Below are 27,926 nucleotides of genomic sequence, written 5' to 3'. Positions count from 1 at the left end.
GCAAAACAGTAAGTCCGCAATAAGCGAACTGCGAAGTAGCGAGGGAACACTGTAATAGTAACTTTTAGTTAATTGTACACAGTAGCAGTAACTGTAAAGATGGGTAAAGATTTCCAGTGAAGGGTAAAGGGTAAAGATGTTCAGTGAAGGAGAGCCTGCTACTTCTCTAGGGGCTTGGTTCCATTGCTCAACCACTCTTACTGTCAAGAATTGTCTTTATTTTACTTATTTTTAAAATTGAATTTGTATCCTGTCTTTTTTCTAAGATAGGATTGAAAGACAACTTGTGTTTTTCCAAAAGTTTAATGGAAATCCTGCAACTTCAAACCATTAGACCTGGTCCTATCCTCTGGGGCAGCAAAGACCTGTCCCTTCTCTCCGTAACAACTCTTGAAAGTGTTTAAAGACTTCAGCCATGTCACTTCTCAATTTTCTTTTCACCAAACTGAACTTCACCGCTCCTTTAATTTTACTTGATGTTTTTGTTCTTCATACCTCTTAGTATCCTTGTTTCCTTTCTCTAAACCCGCTCCAACTTTGTCTAAAAGAGGAGCTTGTAGCATTCAAGTGTTTTTAAAAGTTCAGTTATTCTTTTAGTCACTCTCGAGACACAGGGAAATAAAATTCTGTCTAAAAACAAAAAAGCAACTAACTTCTTTTAAGGTTATCTGAACAATAATGAGAACTTCTTGAACGAGTGGCTCCCTAATCTCCAGTATTCAGTGAAAGTCATATAGAGGGGAAGATTCTATAGAGGTAGCAATGATTCTCACTCCAAGAATGATTCTAAAAACTACCAATCTTTATTTGATGTACACCTTCACAGCTGATGAAGTTGGCTGCAACACATAAAAGTTTATGTCGAATAAATATGTTAGTCTTTAAAGTGCCACTATATTCTTTGTTACTGTTGATAATGGGAAAAGGAACCCAGAGTGAAAAATAATTCTGTTGACATGTCTTTATATAGCTCTTAGATATTTTCAGATTGTAGGTCACAAGAGCATTAAGTGAGTTGCAGAGCTTTGTAAATGCTCAGTAACCTTCAAGAAAATACATGTTGAGTTCACCTGTGTCCTATTACATAAAGTGCAAAATGTGGCAATTTAGGGTTGACAAGCTGGTGGTATACACATTGCGACTATTTAAAGCTAATACCATCCAATTTACAAGATTTTCTTTTGTTTGCTCTGTGTAGTTATAAAACAATTAGAATTTGCTTTGGAAATTTGCTTTTTGAGTGGTGTAGTGGCTCATTCAGGCCTGTGTATTAGTTGTACAGGGAACAAAACTTTCGTGTTTAGACTTGGGTCCCATCTCCAAGATACCTCATAATTTAAACACAGATATTCAAAAATCTGGGGGGGGGGGGAATCCTCAAAATATTTGTGATTCCAAACATTCCAGTGAAGGGGTACTCAACCTGTATATGCAGAAACATTGCAGCATACCAAAATTGGGTTCGGCATCAGAAAATTGTTTTATTATATGTTGTCCTTCACTGCTATTAAAAAGCAGCATTCTAAGCTCTCTGTGCAATATTGTAGTGTATAATCAAATTCTAATGCATTAAAATGTATAAGCCATACCTGTTATTATAATTTAAATGGTTTGTTCTTTTGGCAACAAAATCCATGAGCTTGACTAGAGTCATCGAATGGGACTAAAACAAAGACTGTAGTAAGGTTTCACATCCTATCCCAAACTACTTTGGGCTCTTCCCAAATTCAGGCAATCCCCAAGTTTTGAATAAGATAGGTTCTCTAGTTTTGTTCTTAAGTTGAATTTGTGTGTAAGTTGGAACAGGTATTTTTTTTAATGTAACTCTCTATATATATCTTCTTTGTGGTCTCTGTTAGTGCAGGCTCTAATGGAAGCTTTTCAAGCTGTGCTCTTTTAAATTTTGGTGGTAACACCACCCACTCCTACCCAGAGTATACAAGGTGCCCTGACTCCGTGCTCCCTAGTTCCTTTTCTTCTGCCGCAGCAACTGTTTTTGGAACTTCACTCAAAGAATGTCAACGACTCACTTCAGATGCTGTATCTAGTGTCCGTCGAAGATACTGGATTCGGATGGCCAATGCCTCCTCTGCTTGGGAGAGAATCATGTGGTTGGCTCACACAGCCATTGCCAGGCCTTCATGGCCCAGGCAAGAAAAAAATTAGAGCGTCCAGGTTGAAAGATTTGCTCTGTGGAGGTAGAGGGGGAGACTATGGCTAGCAGTAAAGACAAAAACAAAGCCCTTTAAACATGCATAGGAATGTGGGGAGAGGAATCCCTGAGGTTAGCCCTGTCTCTAGCCTAGCTACTCATTGACAACTAGAAACTTGATGAAACAAAGACCTGTGCAGTCCAGGGATGAAACCCAACAGATTCTTCCTCATTGGAAAAGACCAAATGAAACACATAGTGCATGTGGAGATTTTTTATTGTGGCAATAGACTTGTAGGATGTTGATGATGATAACAACAAAAATAATTAACAACAACAACCAATTTTATTAGTTACCCACCTTTCCTACAACAAAATACTTCACATGTATTGAAACACCACTATAAAATACATAACCAAACCACATGGTCAAAAGGGCAAAGTAGAATGCAAATCCAAAATTCATGGTTCAAAGTTGACTGGTTAGGCCTGCTGAAAATGAATATAGACAGAAGAACACACACAGGAGTTGGTAAATTGAAAAGTATGTAAATCTTTGAACTAATTTAAAACATAAGGGTAAATAGTCTTTCTCTCTAGGCCAGTCTTATGATATAGAAAGGAACGTTTCTTTTTATCTTTATCTTGCTTATTTTAATTCTAGATTTGGGATCTAATACGGATATTCTCTGCCACATGATGCCTTTTTATAGCTATGACGTTCCTCACACTTGTGGCCCAGATCCTAAAATCTGCTGCCAGTTTGACTTTAAACGCCTTCCTGGAGGAAGAGTCAGTTGTCCCTGGAGGGTTCCTCCAGAAGCCATTCATCCAGGAAACATCCAGCACAGGTAAATATATCACCCATTCAGTTTATAGCAAAGCCAACCATGGTTTGTAGCATTAAAAACAAAACAAAAAAACAAATCACATGAGACGCAACAAAATGTAGAATAATATAAGATGAAGAAAACTGTATCTTCCCGTTCCTGATGTCAATACTTATATAGTTGACTGTTGGTTTTTTTTTTTTAAGTTCTGTTGTTCACCACAAAAGCTGCAGTTTTCTAGTTCTACTTAGAAAGATCAAGCTTAAAAGAGACAATATAAAAAGGATTGGGACAAGGAAGGAAATAAGCAAACCCTGGCCCTAGTCCTTATAATGATCAACTGGAATAGAAACAATTCCAAGAGAGGAGAGTTGAAAAGTTAGTGACATCTCTGAAAGGCTGAAGGAATGCTTAAATAATATCTTCCCCCTTCACTGGAGTGTCACAGAATGACAGTTATCAGGTGACATTTAATGGAGAAAAGAGACTGCCTTATCAGTGGAACTGATGCTGTCCCTGTAGCTCTGTTCTTTATTGCTGTCAGATGGACCTTAAGTATTTCATTGCCCTACTGTGTTCCTCAGATACTGTGGCCAGCATCAGTGGCCTCCTGTCTCAAGTGGGTCAGATAGTGACCAGAAAGTGTGTTCTTCAGTAGAAATGCCATTCAAAATGCCTGTCTTCTGACAATGCATTTGGTGCCTTCCCAACACCGAATATTTTAGTTAGACCTCAATTCAGTTTTTGGTTTTAACCCAAACCATTTAATGAATGGAACCGGTAACTTAGCAAGTTCCCATTGATTCAGTTTGTTCAATCTAGTTTAAAATAATAATTAAATTTAGGGTTTTCAGAATGCTTCATTTAAACAATTTTAACAACTATTTTGTCTTTTTTAAGTCATACATTTGTTTAGTGTTGCTTTGTTTTAACTATGTTGTTATTTTATTTTCTCTTGTGACTGTTGTGAGCCCCACTGGGCATTTCTTACAGTGAAAATGTGCACAAGTTTTTGAAATATTTTTGAACCATAATCTAATACTTTTAGTCCTGCACAGAATTTTGTGAATTTTCTTCACATTTCCACTCAACAATGCAATATTATTTATAATGCACAGATGTGGAACATTTTTTTACTGGCTACAAGTTATGATGGTTGCATGTTACTTCCACTTGCTTCTTGCCTTTTGTCTAAGTATATAGAGATGCTGTGATATTTCCGGCAATAGAAGCATAGTATGGCTCTCAACCAAATGTGTGGGAACACCTGGGAAATGTGCTTCATTTATCACATTCTTCTGAAAATTTTCTGATGACTGGTCACAATGGGAATGTCACTAAATAGATCTTTGACACAATCCTCTACCAATCTTCATGCTCTCCTTTTGCGGTGATTTGCTGATTTTAGTGGATGTGAAAAAATGTGGAGAGATGTATGGACTGTGACTTACAAAGAACAACAGCTGTGGCTGAATACAACAATTAATGCAGGGGAACTTACAGTTCCTGAAACAGTCCATTTCCTCTTGAAAATAATTTGCCATGTTTCTGTTCCTCATGCAGACACAAAATAGTTTTAAGGTTACTTTCTAATATACAACTGAAAAAAAGTTGCATTCAACACAGTTGGACCTTTTATTATTGACATGCATAGGATCATATTAAACTGTGGCAAGTTCTTGGTGGCATGGGGATACCAGGTCAACTTGTCTGTCTCCTGAGGAATCTGCATAATGACCAAGTAGCAACAATAAGTACAGACCATAAAATACCAGATTGGTTCAAGATTGAGAAAAGAGTATGACAGGGCTGTATACTCTCACCCAATCTATTCAACTTGTATGCTGAACACATATGCTGTGCGGGACTTGATGAATCCAAGGCTGAGTTAAAATTCCAGGACAAATCATTAACAACCTCAGATATGCATATGATACCACTTTGATGGCTATATATATATATATATATATATATATAGGATTATAGCAATCAGACTGATGGATAACTGGCAAATAGAGGGAGAAAACGTGCAGGCAGTGACAGACTTTGTATTTCTAGGAGTGAAGATTACTGCAGATGCAGACTGCAGCCAGGAAATCAGAAGTCATTTATTTCTTGGGAGGAGAGCAATGACCAATCTCGATAAAATAGTGAAGAGTAGAGACATCACACTGGCAATGAAGGTCCACATAGTTAAAGCAATGGTATTCTTCATAGTAACCTGTGGATCACAAGAAGATCAAACCAGTCCATATTTCAGGAAATAAAGCCCAACTGCTCATTGGAGGGAAGGATATTAGAAGCAAAGATGCAGTACTTTGGCCACATCATGAGAAGACAGGAAAGCTTGGGGAAGATGATGATACTGGGGAAAATAGAAGCAAAAAGGAGGAGGGGCTGACCAAGGGCAAGATGGATGGATGGCATCCTTGAAGTGACTGGCTTGACCTTGAAGGAGATGGGGGTGGGGATGGCCGACAGGGAACTCTGGTGTGGACTGGTTCATGAGGTCATGAAGAGTCGGAAGCGACTGAACGAATAAACAACAAATGCATAGGATTTTGGTTGGGCCTCAGACTAAAAGCGGTTTTCTATAAAATATCCAAAATAGCTCAGGAATTAAATTTTACTGCCATGGTTCTTTTAAATGCATTAATAATTCACTCCAATTGAGTGTAATTTACAGTCTTGACCAGAAAGTTTTGTGTATATATATAAAATACCTTATGGGTATTATTACATCCTCTTGTTCTCCTTTTTATCTCCAAGGGCATGGATGATTTTAGATCAGTACAGAAAGAAGTCAAAGCTTTTCCGTACCAAAGTTTTGTTGGCTCCATTAGGAGATGATTTTCGCTACAGTGAAAGTTCAGAATGGGACCAGCAGTATCAAAATTATCAAAAGCTTTTTGATTACTTGAATTCTCATCCTGAGTACCATGTTAAGGTAAGGTGCAGTCATCGAGGGGGTCAAAAAAGAGGGGCTTTATATGCCAGTGTAACAGGGAGTGCTAACAGAGCACCTTTTCTGGCATTCTATAAGGAAATATTGCACACCTTCTTAAACAGTGACTTTTCCAGGCTGCATTGTGGTTACTGGACAGCATCTAGGTATATCTTGGTTTCATATTTTAAATTGTTAGAAATTGCTTAAATTGATTTGATAGTTCATTACCCTGGGTTCTTTGGCTATAGGACTACATATAAATATTTTAATAAAATGAATAGAATGTTATAGTCCTGGGTTCCAATTTCATCCACACTTAACTATCTTACATTTATCATACTATTCACTTATATGCCTCAGCAAAAAGGAAAGTAATTCATGTATAGTTAAAAAAAATCTATCTGACACCCCTGGAAGATGGTTAAAGCCATCCTAGTGGTATGCATAATCAACTCTATAGCAGATAGTATGATAAATTATTAATAACAGATTTAGTGAATGAAACCGTGTATGAGCCAGTTTCTCAAAAATATATGCTTTAAAAGCCAGATCTACATTACTCTCCTGAAAATGTACAGTCACTCTTAGGAGGGCCTTACAGACTGTCAGCATCATTATTGAAATCTTTTAGAGATGTTTTCCTTTTGCTGATTTTATTTAAAGAAGTCATTCTATGCTGACATATCCAATTATTTAGCTTGACTGCATATAGACTCTACCTAAGAGTATAAACAAACATTTCAATTTTGTTTTAAATAGTAAGTTTCTATTCTTTCTGAGTTTTCTGTTCCTCCTGAACCTCCAAATCTCTTGCTGGTAAAGAAATTTATTTCAGAAGTATGGAAATGTGTATCATCTTAATCTTAATATCTACCTTCCTCCCCAAATTGGAATTCAAATTAGGAATTCAAAGCGGCTACTTTAAAAAAAAAAAAAAAAAAGCAACTCCGAATAAAAACAAATATTGTGATATTGAAACCCAAAAACAAATTATAATAATTATAGTAATAATTAAAGCACAGCCAAATGAAAGTAGTGATAATTGTTTTGGTCATATTTATTTTAAATGTAAACATTAATATAAGTGTGTATGAAACAAAGAAATGCTACTTTCCTGGATTTACTGAACACCAACATAGTTTAGATTTAAACAATGTAAAGGTCACTTGTTTATTTGCATGGAAAGATGTATTGTCTCAGTTTAATAATTAAACTATTTTCACTTTGTTGTCATAAGCAGTAAGCATTCCTATTTCATATGAACAACTGAAACAGTTTGAATAATTAATGGTACATGGTCGATTTCTGTCAAATGAGGTGAATCATTTGAGATTAGTTCATGTTAGTGGCTTATGCCGTAGAGTGCATTCAAGTTCAATTTGCAGTTTGGTGCAGTTTGTCCTTAATGGTACAACATGGTTCAGCATACTGTGGGTACAACTTGACATTGTTAAATTGGACTTGCATGTTTTTCCTCCTGTCTCCAGAATATTTATGTCAAAGAGAAGAAATTTGTATAATGTTTAGTTTTGCTTAAAGAGAATAATCATTTGTTATGTGGGAAACAGGGATCATGAGTTATGATGAACCTAGATCAGTTTTATAGCAAGCCAAAGTAAACCGAGTTTGTTGTAAACTGTTATCTCATACACAAAGGTAGCTGAGATGCTTTCAAATGGCTGCAAGTCATCCTTCTCTTTTTGTGGGAGGAGTAGAGAGGAAGGGACATGCTGTCAGAACTTGGAAGTTATTGCAATAAAAGCACACTCACAAAGGCAAATCCTTGGATACAGCTTTATTTCCGTCTTCCCACAGGTGATAGAAAGACAGTACTGGAGGTTTCCCACCAAACTCCTGTGTCCCATCATTCTACTGTCCCACCCCCTTTTACTAGCTACAATCCATTCCCACCATGGCTAGCCTATAGTTTTGTTTCTCCCCAGACCAGATGGCCCTTATCTCATATGTGCTTCCATACTTCTTCCCGCCTCCTCCTCTCAGCATCCATGTCACAGGGTGGAGAGAGCAGCTCGTTTTAAGCTGGTACTGGCATCCTGACACATGCAGAGTTAACTCTCCACTTTACCCATTTGTCCATGTAACACTGACCATGGTACAAAGCATGGGAGGCATGGAAGTCAACTATCTAGACTTCATGCTGTGCATATGTGTTGATTGTTAGGGAGATGGCCATTCTCAGAAAAAAATGTTTATGAGTACTGTATAGCATTTGAAAAATACACTTTGCCCCCCTCCCATACTACTACCATTCCATAGTTATTTTAGAGTATAAATCGGTATTTGATAAAACTTAAGGTAATTGTAAAGAGTAAGTAGGTGCCAGGTCTGGTGAGCAGAGGGATATGGAAAAGCAAATTTTTGCTATGAGTCCTTAGCTCTCTGTTGCAGCATTGTCTCAAACATGAAAAAGACACTATAAGCAACAAACATTTCTCTTTTGCCCACTGCTCTCAAGAAATAACAAGACACAAATTTCTGCCAGATAAAAATTGGTCATATTTATTTTAATTGGGTTAAGTGTGACGGTTAGGTGTGAGGACTGGGGAGGCATTGTACTTCAACTGAAGGTAGCATAAATTACTTGTATTACATTTTACTTGTTTCAGGCTCAGTTTGGGACCTTATCCGATTATTTTGAAGCACTACGAAAAACCAGTAATTTGGATGAAAAAAACAGTAATTCAGTGTTCCCTGTTCTGAGTGGAGATTTCTTCACCTATGCAGACAGAGATCATCATTACTGGAGTGGGTATTTTACATCACGACCCTTCTACAAACGTCTAGATAGGATATTAGAGTCATATTTAAGGTAAGTAGTAACAGATGCCTCTGGCCTGACAATTCTCCAGTTCTTTTTCAGTAGGATCTGTTAGGAATGTGAAGAAACCTCTCTTAATTACTCATTCTCAGTGACTCATATTGTCCCGACATGCCAAGCCAACCTATTGAGAAATTGCAACAAAACTTTGTAGTGATGTGTGCATTTTCTCCACATAGCCTGACATTTTCACCACAGCTTCCCAAAGTTTTCAGTTTTTCTCTCTCTACCAACTATCAGTGATCAAACTGTACCCACTGAGCATTTATTATTATTTATTATTATTATTAACTTTATTTGTACCCCGCTAGCATCTCCCGAAGGACTCGATGCGGCTTATAAAGGCCAATCCTACATTGAGTTACTGGGGAATGCTTGGTTTCTCCTATTCCTAAGTGTTTTTCTAAGCATTTTCTAGACATTTGCAAACCAAATAGGGGTTCTCAAGCCTCCTGGCAGCTGTTAATATTCTATTCACACAGCAACTGGAACTTAAGAAAGTTAAAATTGCTGTAGATATTAAGAACTAAGTCCAGAACTGAATGTGTCACTGTGGTGTGTTTCTGTTCACCTACCTACCGTTCCCAGGTAGGCTGTAGGAGCAATCCACTATACATTGGTTAACCCCCTCATGTCAACTGATTGAGGCAGCAACCAACAGAATTCTCAAACATTGCAGTAATTTCCCTCAACTGTCTGCCTTATCAGTTTTCTTTGCGATCTTGCTAACCTGTTAAGTTTTTTTCTTTCTCTCTCCTTAGAGTTAATTAGTCAGTCATGTCTTCAGAGACAGTTGGTAAGAAAAGAGAACAAAATGAATTTGAGAAAGTTAATAAATTTTCTGCATGTCTTCCAAATCATAGTTGAGGTTAATTGTTGCAATGGTTTAGAATCAAGTTAGCACGAGGGATTAACCCATGTGTGGTGGATTGCTCCTTCAGCCTTTGTCCCCAGAATGACTATTCATGGTGAATATTAGCCTCTTATTCCCTCCACCCAGCAGTTAACTTTCCATCCCCATTAAGTATACTCATTCATAATTAGACTGATTTAGATCAGTTGATGGCCAAAGGTTGAACTGCTGCTTTATACTGATTTTATTATAATCTGTGAAATTATTTGGTTGATTTTTTTGAGGTAGTATTTGTCTCTGCCCTTAGAAACATGCATAATATTTAGTAGTGTGAAGCGAGAAAAGCTCTAGCTGTGCAGTAAATACAGCTATACCTTTTCCTTACTGTTTTGATGTCTCTTTCTCAGGGCTCCTCTTTTTCAGTGACTCCATTCTGTTTTTCTCATCCTGCTTCCCATGGTGTTTGAGCATGCATAATCTCTCCTAGACTGTTCTTATGATTTCCTCAGATCAGTATTTATTAGCTCCATAAGTTTTATTTCTGTCCAAACACCAAGATTACCTTGAGTTTGCTAGCCCCCTCACTTTTGTACATGTCTGTTGTGGTTTTGGTTACAGAGGTGATGGTGCTCAGAGAAATGAATTAGAATCATGACACTGGACAATGAAATTCACCTTTGAGCTATTGCAGTCCTGCACATAACTGCAGCCATTCTTCATCTTCACCCCTTTGTCCTCTGCATTGATATTCTTGTCTCTGTCTTGCGCTACCACCATGTTCTTGTGGCTAGGTTTCTTAAAGTCAAACACTAGTGGCTAAATATGATAAGCTAAAGTAAGAGAGTATTACCTACCACCCCAAGTTGAGGAGGAGAAATAATTAAAACTGTTGACGTTGCAAGTGTGGTTCATTTAATCTTTTTATTGTTGGAAGATAGCACATACATGTCTATGAATATGTTCAAACATTTTGTTGGTCAAATAATAAGGGTCTATAGTTTAGTAGTTGTTGGTCTACAAATCTGACATTGATCTTGTCAATAAACAAAATCTCTCTTTATTCCAGGACTGCAGAAATACTTTATTCTTTGGCTCTGGTACAGTCGAAGAAGACAGAGAAAATGAAAACATTTCCTTCAGCAGATCATTTCAAATTACTAACAGAGGCAAGGAGAAACCTGGGACTTTTCCAACATCATGATGCTATCACAGGAACATCTAAAGACTGGGTTGTTGTGGATTATGGGACGAGGTAAGTGCTTTAAGTTTCATAGAGCCTGTGTGCATTTTTTGGTTTAAAATTGGATTGGAATTTTATGCGTTTTTGTTTTGGTTCATGGTGCTATAAATGTTGCCATACTTCTTTCTCATGCTTATTTTACAATGAAGTAGTTTGATTAATAGCTACATGTTAGTCAGTATTCAGTAATTGCTACTCTTTTCCCCTAATGCTTTAAGATAAATAAATGCTTGAATATAGCTTGTCAGAGCTACAGTATTTTTTTTATCCACAGGCTTTTCCACTCTTTAATTAACTTGAAGAAAATCATCACTGATTCTGCTCACATTCTTATTCTAAAGGACCAAGAAATGTATAGTTATAATCCATCAGAACCATTCCTTACAATGGTAGGTTTATGAAAATAATTGTTGTGGTGGTGGCAGCACATGATTCACAAATGAGGGCACAATTGTGCTGGTGAAAAGGTCTGTCAGTTTAGCTTCCCAGTAGGAGATGTCTAAGGTACATTGTATGTAGAGAACTTGGGTGGCTGAGTGTGTAATGCAAACTGGTTTTATGAATATGTTTTAAGTGGTTTTGAATCTTACTGAAGTTGTAAGCCATCTTGAGTCCCCCTATGGGGGTGAGAAGGCAGGGTATAAATAAAGCAAACAAACAAACAAACAAATAAATAAATAAAATGGACAGTGCATCTTGAATAAGGATTAAAAATGAAGAAGAAAAATTCCTTTTGTTGATCAAAAGTAGTTCAGTTAATGTGACATACAACCTGATTGTGTTCCTTATGGTAAGAAAGTCCCTAGGCTTACAGGTGGTGGGTGCATCTGGAGGGTTTTGGGTGCCTTTACAAAATAGATACATTTTTGGGTTAAGCTGCCACAAAACACCCATTTCACAGAAGGCAAATAGGCAAAGCTAACAAGTAGAACTAGTCCAGTGACATGAATACAAGGGACATCCACTTTGAAAATCAAGATGACTCTCTTAAATACAGTTTTCTAGTTCGGCAAAACATGAATTTTACAGCAGCATTAGTTACTGATACTAAGAGACAAATAACTTTAATGCTTACAAGCTAGAAAAAATGCAGAACAAACACACTTTTTTTTAAAAAAAAAGACTCTTACATAGAAAATGCATATAAATCCCCCCATATAAAAACCAGGAGAGAGAAAACATGAACCCTTGCATATAGTCTCTGGCCCCTTCCACACAGTTGAATAAAATCCCAGATTATTTGCTTTGAACCGAAATATATGGCAGTGTGGACTCAGATATCCTTGTTCAAAGCAGATATTGTGGGATTTCCTGCCTTGATATTCTGGCTTATATGGCTGTGTGAAAGGGCCCTCTGTCCCTTCAGAAAATAAGACAAAGCACTGTTGTACTCATGTAATGTGAAAAATGTCTGTTATCTTAGTGAAGATTGAACAAGGAGTAAAGTATTGCCTTTTTGATTAATTTTAAAGTGCAGTTTTATTTTATGCATTTATATCTGGGAATAAATTGGACATATTTTCCCATTGTCAGGATGATTCCCAGTCAACACAAGACTCTTTGCCACAAAAGACCATCATACAACTGAGTAATCAGCCAAGGTAAGCATTTTGCTTCTAAATATTTGATTTAAAAATATCAATAAATGTTATATGATGACAGTATCAAAATTCAGTTTTTAAAAACCCAATTTGGTTCTGGAAGAGACCAGGTGATTTGCAAAAAAATACAAAATAAAAAGGAAATAATCTTTAAAATAATAGAGCAGTCCATGGAAACCCATCTTTTAAATCTTTTAAATTAGGTCTGAGTGTAGTTCTTAGACCTTCAGATACTGTGGGATCATTCTTGCTGTAAAGATTTATTTATTTATTTACTCTATTTATATCCTGCCTTTCCCTACCCCGAAGGGGACTCAAAGTGGCTTTACAAATGGCAACTATTTGATGCCTTTAGAGAACAAGCAATTAAATACATTTAAGTTAAAATTTTAAATTAAAAAACATAATTTTAAAAAATTAAAAATTAGAGTTAAACTGCACATTAAAACATATAAACATTATAATCACTTTTAAAAGATTCCCTCTTCAAATCATTTCAACAATGTGTATCCTCTGTGTGTGAGTGAGAAGGGTTTTTTTGTTTTTTGGTTTTGAATCTGGGGAAACTCGGTTCCCCAGAAAGTCGGGGAAAGTTGGTTCTGGTATGAGAGAATTGGCCGTCTGCAAGGACGTTGCCTGGAGCCACCCAGCTGTTCTATCAACCTTGTGGAAGCCTTCTCTCATGTCCCCACATGGAGAGCTGGAGTTGACAGAGGGAGCTAATCTGCGCTCTGCCCAAATTCAAATCTCTGACCTGTCGGTCTTCAGTCCTTCCAGAACAAGAGTTTAACGCATTGCACCACTGGGACAAAACAGATATGGAGTGATGACCTGCAGTATACAGTCATGTATTGCTGTGAATGTTCTCTCACTTACTACCAGGATACCCCAACAAATTACACTCTTTTTATTTTGAGGAATGTGCAGTTTAACAGAACAAAGGTTTCTTCTCCCTAATGAAGGAATCTGGTCACTAAGCAGTGGTACTGGAACAGAGAAACTGTGGATTTGTGCAAAATTATATATTGTTTGTATAGTGTAAGGTATCAATAACTGAGTGATCCTGTTAGTAGAAAAAGGGAGGCTGTTTATGTCAATATTCCATTTGACATATTTTCCAATATACCGTGTCTCAAAAACTTGCCATGGGAGGCACTTCAGAACTTTTGTCAGGTGATCCACAACACTCTTGAGAGAAGCAAGGACCTGATCTATCTGGAGTCCTTCCACTACTGGAGAATCCACTCTGGATCCAACCTTTTGGACTTTTTAAATTTTACTTTTAATATTGTGGGCTATAATGTTTTGCGAGAACTATATCATAAAACTACAAAATACTTTAGTTGAAAGATATGATTAAATCATGATTCATAAATACTTGTGTTGAAGGTAAAGTCCAAAACAGCATTCCTTTATCAATTTTTGCATTTTAGCAGTGCCTAAAGCCACCCTTTTAACATGCCCGCACTCATTCATATTTTATTCATATTTGGTAGCTTTAAGGCTGGTAGTAAAGTAGGCTATAAATCTAGGTCAGAAGTCGTTTGGGGAATTCAGTCTTCATCAATGGACTTACATTTGAGGGAAATAGAATTGAATACTTTAGCAATGTCCAAACTCAGCAAGGGGCTGCTGTTACTTGACTATATCAGACAGTTAGCAAAATGTTCACTGGCGCATAGGGAGTAGCGATATTCATTGGTGAAGCCTGATGTGCAGTGGGACACTTGATGGTGCCCAATATGCATATTCCCTTGGAGAGTCTTGGATACTTAGCTATGTAGCTAAGTATGCGAAAAGTTAGGCAGTGTAGGCAATGAGTACCAGATCCCAAGTGCCAGAAATTTTTCTGATGCTATGTTTTCTCTAGAAAAACTTTCCACGCCATATATTTAGTTAGGTTTTCCCATAATTGTGTTGGGCGTTGTACTGCAATCAGTCATATTAGATGAGCTATATATAGGGTGTGAATTTCTAGTTACTGTCATGAGGAGATAAGTGCAACAAATCTTTTTCCTCGATAGAGATTAACAAATGCTAATGTTTCTACTTTAATTCTCAGCCAAAAGGACAAGTCAATAGTATATGTGATGCATTGCTTGTGCTCACAGACACATACACTTCCTATAGTGCAGGGTAGGTAGCTGTGGAATGAGGGTAACTCAGTGGTCTTCCAAGACACCCACTACTTAAAACTTCCTCAAAGAAATTAAGTTTGTTTTCCTCCCCAAATCCCCTCTGGGAGACATTGCTTTCTGTTCATTTCCTGTTTCAAAAAAAGTCTTCTCTGGAGCCTAAATTGGTTCACAGTATCCCAAAATCCATTTGTTTGATCCCTGAGGTCCACAAAATCAATGATGGAGGGAGGGTCGCATGCAGGCTCCATTTTGCCTGCCCGTGCCTTCGTGAAACAGAATGTTTATTAGTGTACTGAGTTAGATATTTCTCCACTTGAAGTGGAACTGTTAAGGAATTCAGACTGTGAGTGGGTAATGTGGAATCTACTGTAGTTGTATAGATGTATTTAGCTTTAAGGCACTCTGCTTTGCTTGCTTCTCTAATAGTCTGTAGGTGTCTGCCCTAGAAAATTGCATTCTTTCATGTACAATCATTTTTGGGTTAAATATAAGTATATGATACTTCCATTTACATTGTTACAAATATTCCTATAAAATAATTGAATATGTTTGAATATGACATTTATAACAAATGTGCTAATTCAGATAGCAGCATTTACTTTTTTCCTCTGCAACACTCACATCATTGACCATACAATACCTCAGAATATTATGCTTTGAAAACCTCTTGCAAAATACAAACACAATGAAGAAACAAATGTAACCTTGTGCTCAAAAGATTTTTATCTCTTTGGGAAATAAATTTGACAGTGTTCATACATGTGTAGTGAAGTCATTTCTTGTTTATAGAAACCACAGGAAATACTCTGGGTTTTCTTAGGTAATGAGTATTCAGTAGATATGTGCACGGAATTCGTTTCTTCTGATTCTTTTGTGTCTTCTATTTACTCAGAAGCACAAAACAGATATCCCCTTCCACATGAAAATCTGCTCGACATAAAAGCCTGCCTACTGCCTTCTTTCATGTGCATCTGAACTTGCCTCCTTGTCTTGGAAAGAGAGTGCGTATGTGGTGGGGCATGCAGGCAGGCCCAGGACAGACCACCCCTTACTCTAGAGTAAGACGTGGTCGACTGCAGTTTCTGGCAGGCACAGGTGCCTGCCTTCATGCCCCACCACACATGCACTCTCAGAGAGTGTGGCGGGGCATATACGTTGGGGCAGGCAGGCAGGCCCGGAGCAGGCACTCTAGATTAAGAGGCACTCGGCTGCAGGCACTGGCAGGTGCACGCTTTCATCTGGTTTCTGTCTCCTGCTTAATTCTGGGGTTTGTAGTTTTGGGGAGGGGCCTTTAACAGCCTCACTAAACTACAAACCCCAGAATTCTGCAGATTTTAAGTGGATTTTTTCTCTAGTGTGATGAAGTTACTGGTTATTGCAGTGTTTAAGGAGAATATCTCTTCGTTTTGTTTTAAGTTAGATGATTTCGAGGACAAAAGTTTAAAGTAGCCAAGATTTCTTATATAACAAGTTAAAAGTTTATATATATAAAATTACTTTGAACATAACCATCTTACTTAGTAATTAATTACATGGCTGTCTTTGGTAAATTTTAGGAAAAGGCCATGTGAATCTTATGTGTCATGCTGTTTGTTGTTCAGTGGAGCAGGACTACAACAGTGGGGTTCATGAAGATTTCAGTGTTTTGACTTTAAGAAGTGAAAAGGATAGAAGCTATGTGCACAATTTCCTTCTTCATAACACTTATTTTTGTATTTATTTTATTAGGCAGCCTCTATATATTTCATTTCTAACCAGTAGAGCTTCTTCACTTTTCTTCCTTGACAAGTCTTAGATTGTGACTTTGCAGCAAGTCACAAACTAAGAGCCTTTCAGAAGATTATGAACTAGGACTATAATCTCTGTACTTCTGGTTCCAAAAGATAAAACATTTAGGACGTTACGATCTTGCAGTATTATTTGGAAAAACACATCAGAGCTATGGTGAACCTAGATATAATTATATAAGATAGGACATGAAGTCAACTTAAAATTAAGTGTTCCCCTTTGCACATATGTTCAAAAAAAGTACTAAGTAAACCAATAATCTCATGGTTGTGGTGAATATTAGTGTTGTTTTGATTCTTTTAGCATTTTGTTTATGGAAATTGACAGGATATTAACACTTGTAAGAAGCTGGTGGAGGAATACATTATATGCTGCTATTAGACATGTAAGTTTTATAACAATCTGTATATTTGGGTTTAAAATTGCTTTTATGCTTTTGACAGGAAGTTATAAAATTTAAAATGTTACTGAAGCAAATGTATTTAATAATGTATGTGATATGTGCCCTTGTGAGCTGGGAGGCAGTACAGAAATTATTAAAATAAATAAATATAAATTATTACAAGTACTATGTGTATATGTATATTCCTAATAATCCCTAGAACACACCTTTTAATTTAGCAGAATTGTAGTATAGAAGGGGTGAATAGCTTGTTTGTACTCATGGTTGGACCGAGAGCGGAACAGAAAGTTTCTATATTATAGTCAATGCTTTCAGTTGGTATGCTAAATAAGTGAGAGGATTGGTTCAAAAAAGTAGAAATACTTCTAGTCCATGCTAACTTTTCTAGAAGAAGTACTCAGAGGATTTGTTTTAATGAATATCTTTCAAAGTTGTTTTTGTTTTATCACTTCCATTTGGTAGGCTTTTTGTTATTACTTTCCCTGTTGAATTGTATCATGTCTTCAGGCTCTGTTTATATTTATATTGTTGCTCTTCATAGTTGGTATTTGAAGGAAGGGTTGTATGTTTGGTAGCATATTAGCAGTTTTAAAGTGGAGGTATGTTTCTCTGTAGTTTAATATGTTCATAAATCTGGAGCAAATATTGTAGTCTGTGATCTAAAACTCCTATGTTTACTGATAACATCCAAATATTTGAGGTAGTAGAAACAAAAAAAATATTTTGAAGGCCTTTAAAAGGATCTGTCCAAACTGGAATATAAGAATAACCAATGAACATTGAAATAACCCCTATGGTTCTCTATAAGCAGAGTGATAACAGCATTGGGCAAAAATCATATCTGGTCAAGGAAAAGTTAAATTGATATGTTGGTGTAAAAGTTGCCCAACTATGACTACTCTGGTAAGCGTACATTCAATATTAGGTATAATTGTAGCTGAAATAAATCAGGAGTAAAGTATTAAGTACAGGCAGTCCCCAGGTTACAGACAAGATAGATTCTTTAGGTTTGTTCTTAAGTAGAATTTGTTTGTAAGTTGGAACGGGTACATTTTTTAAGTGTAACTCCAGGCTTTCTGTGTGTGTATGCTTTGAGTAGCATAGGGAAAGGTTAACACCCCCATGGTGCTTGTTTTGCTGTCTATGTCCCTATCCTATTCAGAAAATGTCCCCTCACTTTCTGTCCCTGTGATCACTGGATTTTGAAAAATTTATGTTGTTGTGGAAACAAGGATTGCTGATTAAGCTTCATTCAAAACACCTTTTCCCCATGATAACTCTTTCAGGAGAGGATTTCCCTTCCTAGGGGTAGATTTCTCTCACTTCCTGTTGTCTACCCCTGTTCTTAACTATGAGTTGTTTGTAAGTCGGATATTTGTAATTCAGGGACTGCGTGTAGCGCATCCAGGAAGAACATGTGATGTTTATGTCCATAGGCAAATATAATAAAAAGTGAATGTCACAAATAAAAAAGTATTGATTATTGCTAAGTATAATCACAGAATTTTCTCAACCCTGTTGCATCATATTTTCAGTGTATGAAAGAGAAAAAAGGGTAGGGTAGTATCTCTGCATCTAAGGCACAGGGTGGGATTATATAGCCCTCCAAATGTTGTTAGACTGCTGCTGGCAATCATTATTGTGGAATATGCTGACCAGGATTGCTGGGACTTGCAGCCCAACAATATTTGGAAGTTTGCATGAATCTCACCCCTGATTGAACACACTTGCAGGTCTAATACTAGAAGGTGAATGGCGCCTGGTTGACTATGGAGTGGAAAGCTTCCCCAACTCCCCAAAGTGCTTGGGTTGTAGTATGCATGGAAATGATGCAAAAATAGAATGAAGCACTTTTGTGCTATATTTGAGTTTTTCCCTTCCCTTTTGTCAGACAAACTACTTGTCTTGATAGATTTTACTTTTATGCAAAATTTTGTTTAAAAAGTAGAAACAATTTGTGTTTGGTTTTCAATACTTCATTAGTGCTCTTCTGTGTGCTTTTCCTGAATGTACGTTAAGTTGTAGAGTAACAATGCCATTGGTAATTTAACAAGTAATTAGGCATATTTTCTGTGGTGACCTGATTTTCTGACTTTTGCAGACAATTGCTTTGTGTAAAGTCACATCACAAGGGGTTTTTTCTAGAGAGTGGGGAGTACCTTTTAAAAATGCATATTTTGAAAAATTTACATAGATATGTTTAGTATTGTTCACTGACCATGAATTTTGTGTATTTGTCTTGCCTGAAATCAAGTATGATTGTGAAAATTGCAACGATCTGCTTGGGCACATTCAGAAAGCTGAAAGAAGTTGTGCCTTAACACTGAAGGTGTCAACATTCTCCAGTGCAAGCTTGATTCATGGATTCATGGAGCTGATCTGCATCAATATGAGACAAAGTCATCTTGTATTGTCGAAGGTTTTCATGGCCAGAATCACTGGGTTGTTGTAGGTTTTTCGGGCTGTATGGCCATGTTATAAAAGCATTCTCTCCTGACGCTTTGCCTGCATCTATGGCAGGCATCTCACAACCTCTGAGGATGCCTGCCATAAATGCAGGTGAAAGTCAGGAGAGAGTGCTTCTAGAACATGGCCCAAAACATATAGCCCAAAAAACCTACACCAACCCAGTTATTGCAGTGATGAAAGCCTTTGACAATATATTAATTCTATCTGTTTGCAACTAGCATGGAACTGTTTCTGATGGGTTTATATAGACCCCTTTCCTATATATGTTCTGTTTTGTATAGTTAAAATTTCTGGCCAGGCAGATATTTTTTACATGTCAGCTGCTGCTTCACCTTCTGCCCACTTATCACCAGCTTGACCAAGATGTTTAATAGAAGAAGAGATGGAGGCCAGTCCAGCAAAGCACTCAGAAAGAAAAAGAGTGACACTGGGGTGAGGAAGCAAGACAGACTAACATAGAACTTAGGGATAGAAGCCACTGAAGGAGCCTCTGGCCGCTGGGGGTTATGGAACAGAATGGCTCGGTGTGGTGAGAAGGAGAAAAGAGAAGGCAAATTTGAGTTGTTTTTTTTTAAAAAAAATAATCCAACAAGGATTAGGAATATTTGTATTAGAAATTATCTCATCTTGTAGAGTAGGTCTTTAAAGTGAGAGATGCTATGGTGTTGGAAGCTTAAAGTAGTCAGCTGTTACATGTCTTTTTCTTTACTATTTAAAATATGGTAACTCTATACCCAAACAGATCTCAAGTTTCTTGGTATGAGCAGTAATACTTTTTGTCTCCAGAGGTTAAAACCTTTGTACCTGGCTGTTTCTGAAGAACATTCTTAGGACATTAAAAAAATATTCTGCTTCTTGTATGTTTGAAAGAAAGAGATCAATATAGCAATTTTCATCCGTTTTTTTTCTTACCCTGTCACTCACTATTGCACTATGAAAAGTGGAAATACTTGGCCAGTGTATATCCTAATGGAGGCAATCAAATTTAGTGCATGCTCCCAAAGCTCATACCCAGGTGGATTCGTTTTGTGGAACTGTGGAACGTGGTGGGGAGAGGCAGGTACAACCAAACAGTGGCAGATAGAAAATAGCATCCTGAAGAGCACATTAATAATGGCCAAGCCTCATTTCTAGTTCTGAGGTACAAATGTTCTGACTGGAAATTTTTTTCTTCAGGGTCTTTCAGACTGATCGAGACAGGAGAACAATTTTAAATTTTTGAAGGAAGAAATCAATTCCAGCCGTAGACCCAGAGGCAGTGCCACAAAGGAGTGCTCTGAATGGTGAGAGCAGCGCAGCTGCCTGTTGCCTCTGAAATAGAGGTAGTTGTTCGGTTTCTCCAAGTTCTTGTCTTAAAGTCCAGTTTCAGACATCAGTAAATCTGCCTCCATGGGTTTTTTAAAATTAGTTCTATCTAGCAGTTGTTTTCTTGTGGATGGATGATGTTCTGTGCCATGTGAGTGAAGTACAGTCTTTTAATGAGTGTGATGTCTTGATTATTGTGGGTTCCTAGCGCAGTAAGAAATGATTTAACTGGTAGAGCTTATGCTTTGCTTTAAGAAAGCACAATAACTCTGTATTAGACATATCTCTAATGTCCATATGGGTGTATATTCTCAACTTTTTGCTGGATGCTCCAAATATCTGTGTCTCGTCTCTTGACAGAATTCTGTCTCGTCCCGTCTTCTTTCCCAAATGGCAAATCATGACTACTTTTAAGATCCAAATTCTCCTTCCCTCTGTACCTCAGTCTTGCTGCTTCACAAACAAATAACTTTTTATACTTTACTGCTTTGGCGATCATATTCATTGAGCTTCTGTTGCATGTTTGTTTAACCTGACACAAAGGTTTCACATTTTTAGGAAAATGTTATGATTGCTGATACATGCTTGGGTTTCAATTTTCCCATGTAGCAGGAATTAAATATTTCCAATTTGGCAAAGATAGAAATTGTATTTTGTTTTCCGACAATGTTTGGATTAAAACAGCTGGATTGAAAAAGCTAGTATTGTGTTGTGGTTTGAGCTTTGGACAAGGACATAGATTTGAATACCCATATGACCAGGGAACCTCACTGGAGGACCTTGGGCCAGTTACATTCGCTCAGCCTCAGGGGAAGGCATGGGCAAACTTCCTTCGAACAAACTTTGGCAAGAAATCCACAGTATAGGTTTTCCTTAGGGCTGTCATAAGGCAAAAATGATTTGAAGACACACAACAACAAAATTGAAAGATACATCTGAGTTGTGATATGGGTTGATTTTCTATGGCAAAACTCATTCTATGCATTTTAGTTTGCATGCTTCTTGAGTACTGATTTTTCCTACCATTCTTGGTAAAGCATAATGTCTATAAATAACATGGCATACATTGTAAATTACAATCCCAAGGATATATATTAGGGCTGTACAAAACTTAGTTTGTACCTCGTTTCTCATATCTATTTTGTAAGATTTGCACATATGATGTGATATTAAGAAATGCAAAGGGCACCCATGCAAAAAAAAAAAAAAGCCCTTGACCTATGACTTTGGAATTATGTAAATCTTGTAAATGGCTCTAGGTCTCAGTCGCAGGTACCGCTTCTCCCCCAAAAGGGCTGGGTTTGGTTCCCTCAAAAGAGCCCTCGGAGGATGGAGAGGCCCAAAGTCAAGGGAGAAGTCTGGCTTTTTCCCCAAAGGCGTGGCAAGGGGCCCTTGGGGCAGGGGGGATGCCTGGCTGGATCAAGGAAGAAGCTGCTTTGACACATGGCCAGCCCAGAAAGAGACAAGACCAGAAAGAGACAGGCCGAGACAGCACTCACATCAAAGTTAACATGAGAAACAAGCGGAATTCTGGGAAATGTCATTTAGGGTGGGGTCTTTTGAAATCTCTGCCACAGGGGTCCTCACCTTCCCAAACTACACTCCCCAGAATTCTGCTTAACACCTTGTGCCTCCTTCGCCTCCCTGAAATATTTGGTGGGGGAAACCCATATTCTTTCTCTAAAGAAATTTTGAGATTAAAGGGGTTGTTGGGAACTGAATAAACCCTGTGAGGTAGGCAAAATTGAGAGGCAGTATCTCCAAAGTCTATCTAGTAGGTTTCCTATTATTATTATTTCAAAGGCTGGATAGGCATCTGTTGTGAGAGCTTTGATTGTGCTTTTCCTGCCTGGCAGAAGAGGGTTGGACTGGATGGACCCTGTAGTCTTCCAGTGAAATAGTACTCTTAAGTTTATGTTGGTTAAAATTCCCTAAGAATCAGTGGATATGCAAATCTTTCTGAAACTTTGGGGGAATGATTTCTTGGTTATGCTGTATCATTGAAAACAGAAAATCAAGGAGATAACTCTTGTAAGTTTTTTTTAAAAAATGTTTGTTCATAAAAACTTTAAAAATCCCAAAAAACAGTGAGTGAGTGAAACATTGTGAAACATGGGCGGAGGGACAATGGTAAATGTGATCTACCGTTGTAGCAAGTTTCATTCCAATAGCCCTAAAATGAGGGAGAAAGGAGTCCTGGAAGCTTCCCTGCATGCACAATTACATATCGAAAAAGTAACAAAAATATTGTTATATCATTATAGTTACAAAATAGACCCCTAACCATATTTTAGAAACACTTTAGAAACGCCCCCCCCCCCCAATTTAATAATGAGTATTGCAAAATTTTACATTGATTGCACAGGCCATAGATAGATAGATAGATAGATAGATAGATAGATAGATAGATAGATGCTTTTAAAAAGTTATTTGCTTGTTGTCTGCATAGAAAATAACAACATTGTGCTGTTTTGCAACCATGACTAATTAAGAGTTGCTGAACTGGTAAAATGATGGAAGAATAATAATTTGTATCAGCCACGAATTGTTAAGTTGCAAGGTACGTGATACACAGGTTGTTCCTATCTGTGTAAACGTGGAAGGCTCTGGTCTTGAATATATGGGATCTGATGCACACATACATATCTTAATGATTAACACCAAGTCATGTCTCAAAACAAAACCCAAGCAAAGAGCGTGACAGGAAATACGTTTTCCACAGTCTTAGCAAAGATTTCAAAATTGCTTTTCTTTCCCAAGTCATCTGTTCTGACTCCCCAGTGTGTATTTCCAGCCCTCTCAGACTTTACTGTCTGTATTTTTTCCTATCTTATTCTATATTTCCATTTAGGAAAGCAAGCCTCCTCCCAAAGGCAGAAGTCTAGTTCAAAGCAAGGACTCTTGAGAAGGATAGTCTCAAGGCCCCGTAGACCTATTGTGGTTCTGATATAATTGCCTGGCAGTGTTCCACTTTATGGAAGTGAAGTCCACTCCAGAATGTTGAGAATGGAACCATTTTGAACCCTTAGGAGTTGCCTTAACAGATCCTGAAAATGGAAATTTTAATGAAGAAATGCTATGGGAAAATTGTTGATTTGATAGGAGAAAGAAGTGGATGAAACCATTCCCCATGGAAGGAGACGCAGCACCCCAAGTTATGATCATAATTTGTGAGAACTTTAGAACTAATATTTCCTAACTAAAAGAATAAGCATTCTATGTGAAATGTAGTGAATTCCCACTGAAAAGAAATTCCCTCTGAAATGGTCTGGAGACCATACCCTATGCGAAGCGTCTTAAAGAAATGGGTATGTCTAGCCTGCAGAAGAGAAGGTTGAGGGGAGACATTATAACCATGTATAAATATGTGAAAGGGTGTCATTAGGAAAAGGGAGCAGGTTTGTTCCTGCTGCCCTTGAAACTAGGACTCAGACTAATGGGTTCAAATTACAGGAAAGGAGATTCCACCTGAACATTAGGAATAACTTCCTGACCATATGAACTGTTCAACAGTGGAACTCTCTGCTTTGGAGTATGGTGGAAACTTCTTCTTTGTAAGCTTTTAAACAGGCTGAATGGCCATCTGTCAGGGATACTTTGATTAGTAGGGGGTTGGACTACATGGTCCATGTGGTCTCTTCTAACTCTATGATTATATGATTCTATGAAAAAAAATGAACTGACGGTTTTTCTTCCTTGTTGTTGCATCTAAATGAAGTATATCAATATCTTTCACCAACATGTTTTTTCAGCATGAGTTTCAGCAAGTCTTAGCTAAATTGTAAGTTGTCAATCAATCCAGAAAAACAATAGCAGGAAGTTGCTACATAAGAAGACTCTTTTCCTCTTGGAAAAGTGTAAGGAATGATACGTGATACATCTTTTTAGAACCAGTGCTTTTAAACTTGCCATTTCTCTATTTATTAGATCCGTTTTATTTTGTCACAATTGTGGAATTCATAAAACAGATCACAAATGCTAAGTTTTATTAGCTCAGGGTCTCTTTCTTATAAGTAATCATCATGGTGGAATCTTATTTCCTTTTTTTTCAATTTGCTTTCAGTGGAGGGGCACTATGATAGCTTGTAACATATATCTTCACTCCATTACTGGGATGTACCTCAAATCAATATTTTAAACACTTAGTAATTTAAGTAGAAGATAATTAATGAGTGGATTATGTTGATTCTGCTTTTTACTTTTAAAAGAGTTACTTTCAACATGTTTCCCTATATATATCTTTATTTTTGTACCCGGCCTCCATCTCCCCGAAGGGACTCGGGGCAGCTTACATATAACACATATGTAAAACAATGCATAAAATAAACACACAGTACAATACAAAAAGTAAAACCAATAGCACATTAAACAACAATTTAAAACTCAGAACAATGCCCCATAACCTATGGTGACAACTGCTGTTAGATATAGCTGTAAACAAGACAAGGGAATGGGATAGTGCAAATTGTAGTTTAAAAACAAGGGCATAGGATAAAAATGCAGTGCTGCATAATTAATTGCAGACCATTGGGGCTAGACATACTCAAAGCCTTGTTTAAACATCCAAGTTTTCAAATCTCTGTGAAAGGAAGACAATGTGGGGGCCTTCCTAATTTCCCTGGGGAGGAGGTACCAAACCAGTAAGAAGGCCCTCTCCCTCATCCCCACCAACAGTGCTTGTGATGGTGTCGGAACCATGAGGAGGGCCTCCCCGGCAGATCTTAATGCTTGCGCAGGTACATGGGGGGAATGCGGTCACAAAGATAGGCAGGGCCCAAACCGTGTGTGTGTGTGTTTGAATGATCCTGTGAATTGACCAACATAACTAACATTTGTTCATGTAACAGTTTACAAGAGTATTTCAGTAACCCAAAAGGGCACTGCAGTGTTTTTGCAGTTCTAGAAATAAAAAAAATGTTATTTCATTTTTCAAATGTTATTTCATTCACAAGGATCTCTCATTGTGAATTTTCTAATGTTTATGAGTAGACATTTTAGGAGATGTTTACAGTGTTTCATGCAATATTGTTGATGATTTCACTAAAGAAATTCTGTATTCGTAAACAGACAGTCATTTTGGCTGTGGTTTTAGCAAATAAACAACATATCTAGAAGCAATTGGATGCAGGTTTTGTCTGTTGAGGCAGTTGACACTATTAGCTATAGGTAATACAGAAGGAGTGGGTTGGATCTGAAAAGCTTTTTTCTGCTGGAGGAAATTCAATTGTGCCCTACTTAAAGATAATTAGTGACTTTCTTTAAAAACAAATTGCAGTGTTGCATGGATTTTTAAGATTATATACTTAAAATCCCTTTGCTTTGGATAATATTTTAAAATATCCCGACCATATGTACATTTAGATAAATAGATTTGCCTTGGGAAAGAGATTAGTCAAGAACCTCACTTCAATGTGTTTTTCTACAAAACACATTAGCAACTGTGTCTTTTAAAGAATACACTAAGTGTGGATTCTACTGTCTTTTTTGTTTTCTTGTCAATGCATAATTTTAGAAAATTTCCTACACATATAATGTATTTCGGATAACACAGAAATCTATGGTCAAATTAAGTTGTTTTTGTAAAGTTCTGGCAATGTTTCTTGCAGGTACCTTTTGATTTATAATCCTACAGAACAAGATCGTTCTTCAGTGGTTTCCGTCTATGTGAACACGCCCAGAGTCAAAGTCCTGTCTCCTTCTGGAAGAGCTGTTGTGGTTCAACTTAGTGCAGTGTGGGATGGAACGGATAAAATATCATATGATGCATATCAGGCAAGCTCTTTGTAATATTTCATCTGTGGGCATGTGCTAGATACATGTTTCAACATTTCTTACTTGGCAGGTAGTAGGTGTTTGTGGGACAAAAAATAGAATTATCCCATATTATTCTCACTGTGAGAAGGTAAACGATCTACACATTTAAAATTCAATTGCCTCACTAACTCTCTGGATTGTTAGCATTTTGTCTATTCCCAAAGGAGTCCATTACTATATAACATTTCACTAAACTTGCAACATAAAAAGTATATTTCAGTAACTAGTCAAAGTTATCAAAGGGATGCAGCATTTTGAGTGTGTTAGAATAACTGTACCCTTGATTTCCTTTGGCATTCCTTGATTGAAGTATGAGTAAGCAGTCTTAATCCTGCATTGAATAAACTGTTAGGAAGAGTAATAATAGCTGAAGACTCCTGAGTGTTTGCATGCTCTGGTGACATGTGTGTTTATATACCTTTCAGCTGAGGCTGACATAAAGAAAATGATTGTCATCCCTTTAGTTTTGAAAGTTACAAGTAATAGTAATCATTAAACCAGTATGGCTGGTTCATTCAAAATATTTTGAATATGAATAGCTATTCATTTTTCTGAATTGATCTAGTTTAATTTAACCAAAATCTATTACTGTTGTTTTTCTTATAATAGAGAAGAACAAGAAAATAATCAGTGTAGTGATATCACAAGGAAAAGGCAATTTATTTGAAGGACAATTGCTACGGTGAACATTGTGTACTCAATATACTTCATTTTAGGAAAAGCTTTGTATGCAGCAACCTGGAAAGATTACCGCTAATGCCAAAAATACCTTTTTTTGAATAGTAGTATTTTCATGTCTGTTGGTTTTAATTATAAAATAGTTTCTAATGTAGTGTTTGAATCTCATTATAAGTGAAAAAGCTAAAGAATTTTGATGTTTATTCTAAATATTGAAAGGATAACATTTTCTTTCCTGCTCCCAACAGATTTCTTTCTTGGCTCACATACCACCTTTAGGTTTTGGAGTTTACCAGCTTCTAGAGGGACTCGGTTCAGAAACTGTGTTGGCTGATTATAATCTCTATCATAACGATAAAGCGAAAGCAGTCACGCCATACAGGGTTTTCAACGTTAAAGAGATACAGAATGCTTTGGATGAGATCATGTTAGAAAACACTTACATGAAAATCTGGTTCTCTGGCCACTCTGGACTCATTGAGGTATGTATACTAGCTATTTGATAATATTTTTATATTGAAACAAATTAAAAGTTTATCAGTCTCATTAAGTGTTTTCTTTTTAGAAAGTAAACACAAAGGAAGACAATAAAAATTATCGTGTGAAATTGGAATTTGTGTGGTATGGAACTACAAGCAATAGAGATAAGAGTGGAGCTTATCTCTTCTTACCAGATGGAGATGCCAAGGTAATGCATGCAGGGTTTTCTCTTTTGTGACACTCTGTTATGGAATACCCTCTCCTTAGAGCCTCAGTTGGGGCAAATATTGGCATTGTTTTGGTTTCTAATGGGTTTGTCCAGCTTGTTAAGGTACACAGTTTTAGCTTGTTTTAATTTGTTAGGTAAATATGATTTTAGACTATTAAAT

General features: G+C 37.1%; 1 protein-coding gene across 1 annotated transcript in view; it reads left to right on the top strand.

The window, feature by feature from the left end:
- MAN2A1 (mannosidase alpha class 2A member 1) overlaps window positions 1–27,926 on the top strand; it is a 93,215-nt gene that overhangs the window by 47,497 nt on the left and 17,792 nt on the right. Inside the window, exons 7-15 of the mRNA XM_060761887.2 lie at window positions 2,817–3,003; window positions 5,752–5,929; window positions 8,557–8,759; window positions 10,688–10,873; window positions 11,136–11,250; window positions 12,395–12,462; window positions 26,172–26,337; window positions 27,306–27,539; window positions 27,623–27,745. Coding sequence (XP_060617870.2) covers window positions 2,817–3,003; window positions 5,752–5,929; window positions 8,557–8,759; window positions 10,688–10,873; window positions 11,136–11,250; window positions 12,395–12,462; window positions 26,172–26,337; window positions 27,306–27,539; window positions 27,623–27,745 — 1,460 coding nt within the window. The remainder of the gene's footprint in view (window positions 1–2,816; window positions 3,004–5,751; window positions 5,930–8,556; window positions 8,760–10,687; window positions 10,874–11,135; window positions 11,251–12,394; window positions 12,463–26,171; window positions 26,338–27,305; window positions 27,540–27,622; window positions 27,746–27,926) is intronic.

Source organism: Anolis sagrei, chromosome 2, assembly GCF_037176765.1.
Source record: "Anolis sagrei isolate rAnoSag1 chromosome 2, rAnoSag1.mat, whole genome shotgun sequence".
Classification (NCBI taxonomy): Eukaryota; Metazoa; Chordata; class Lepidosauria; order Squamata; family Dactyloidae; genus Anolis; species Anolis sagrei.
The sequence above is the reverse complement of the archived record's forward strand: the minus strand, read 5'-3'. Positions and strand labels throughout refer to the sequence as shown.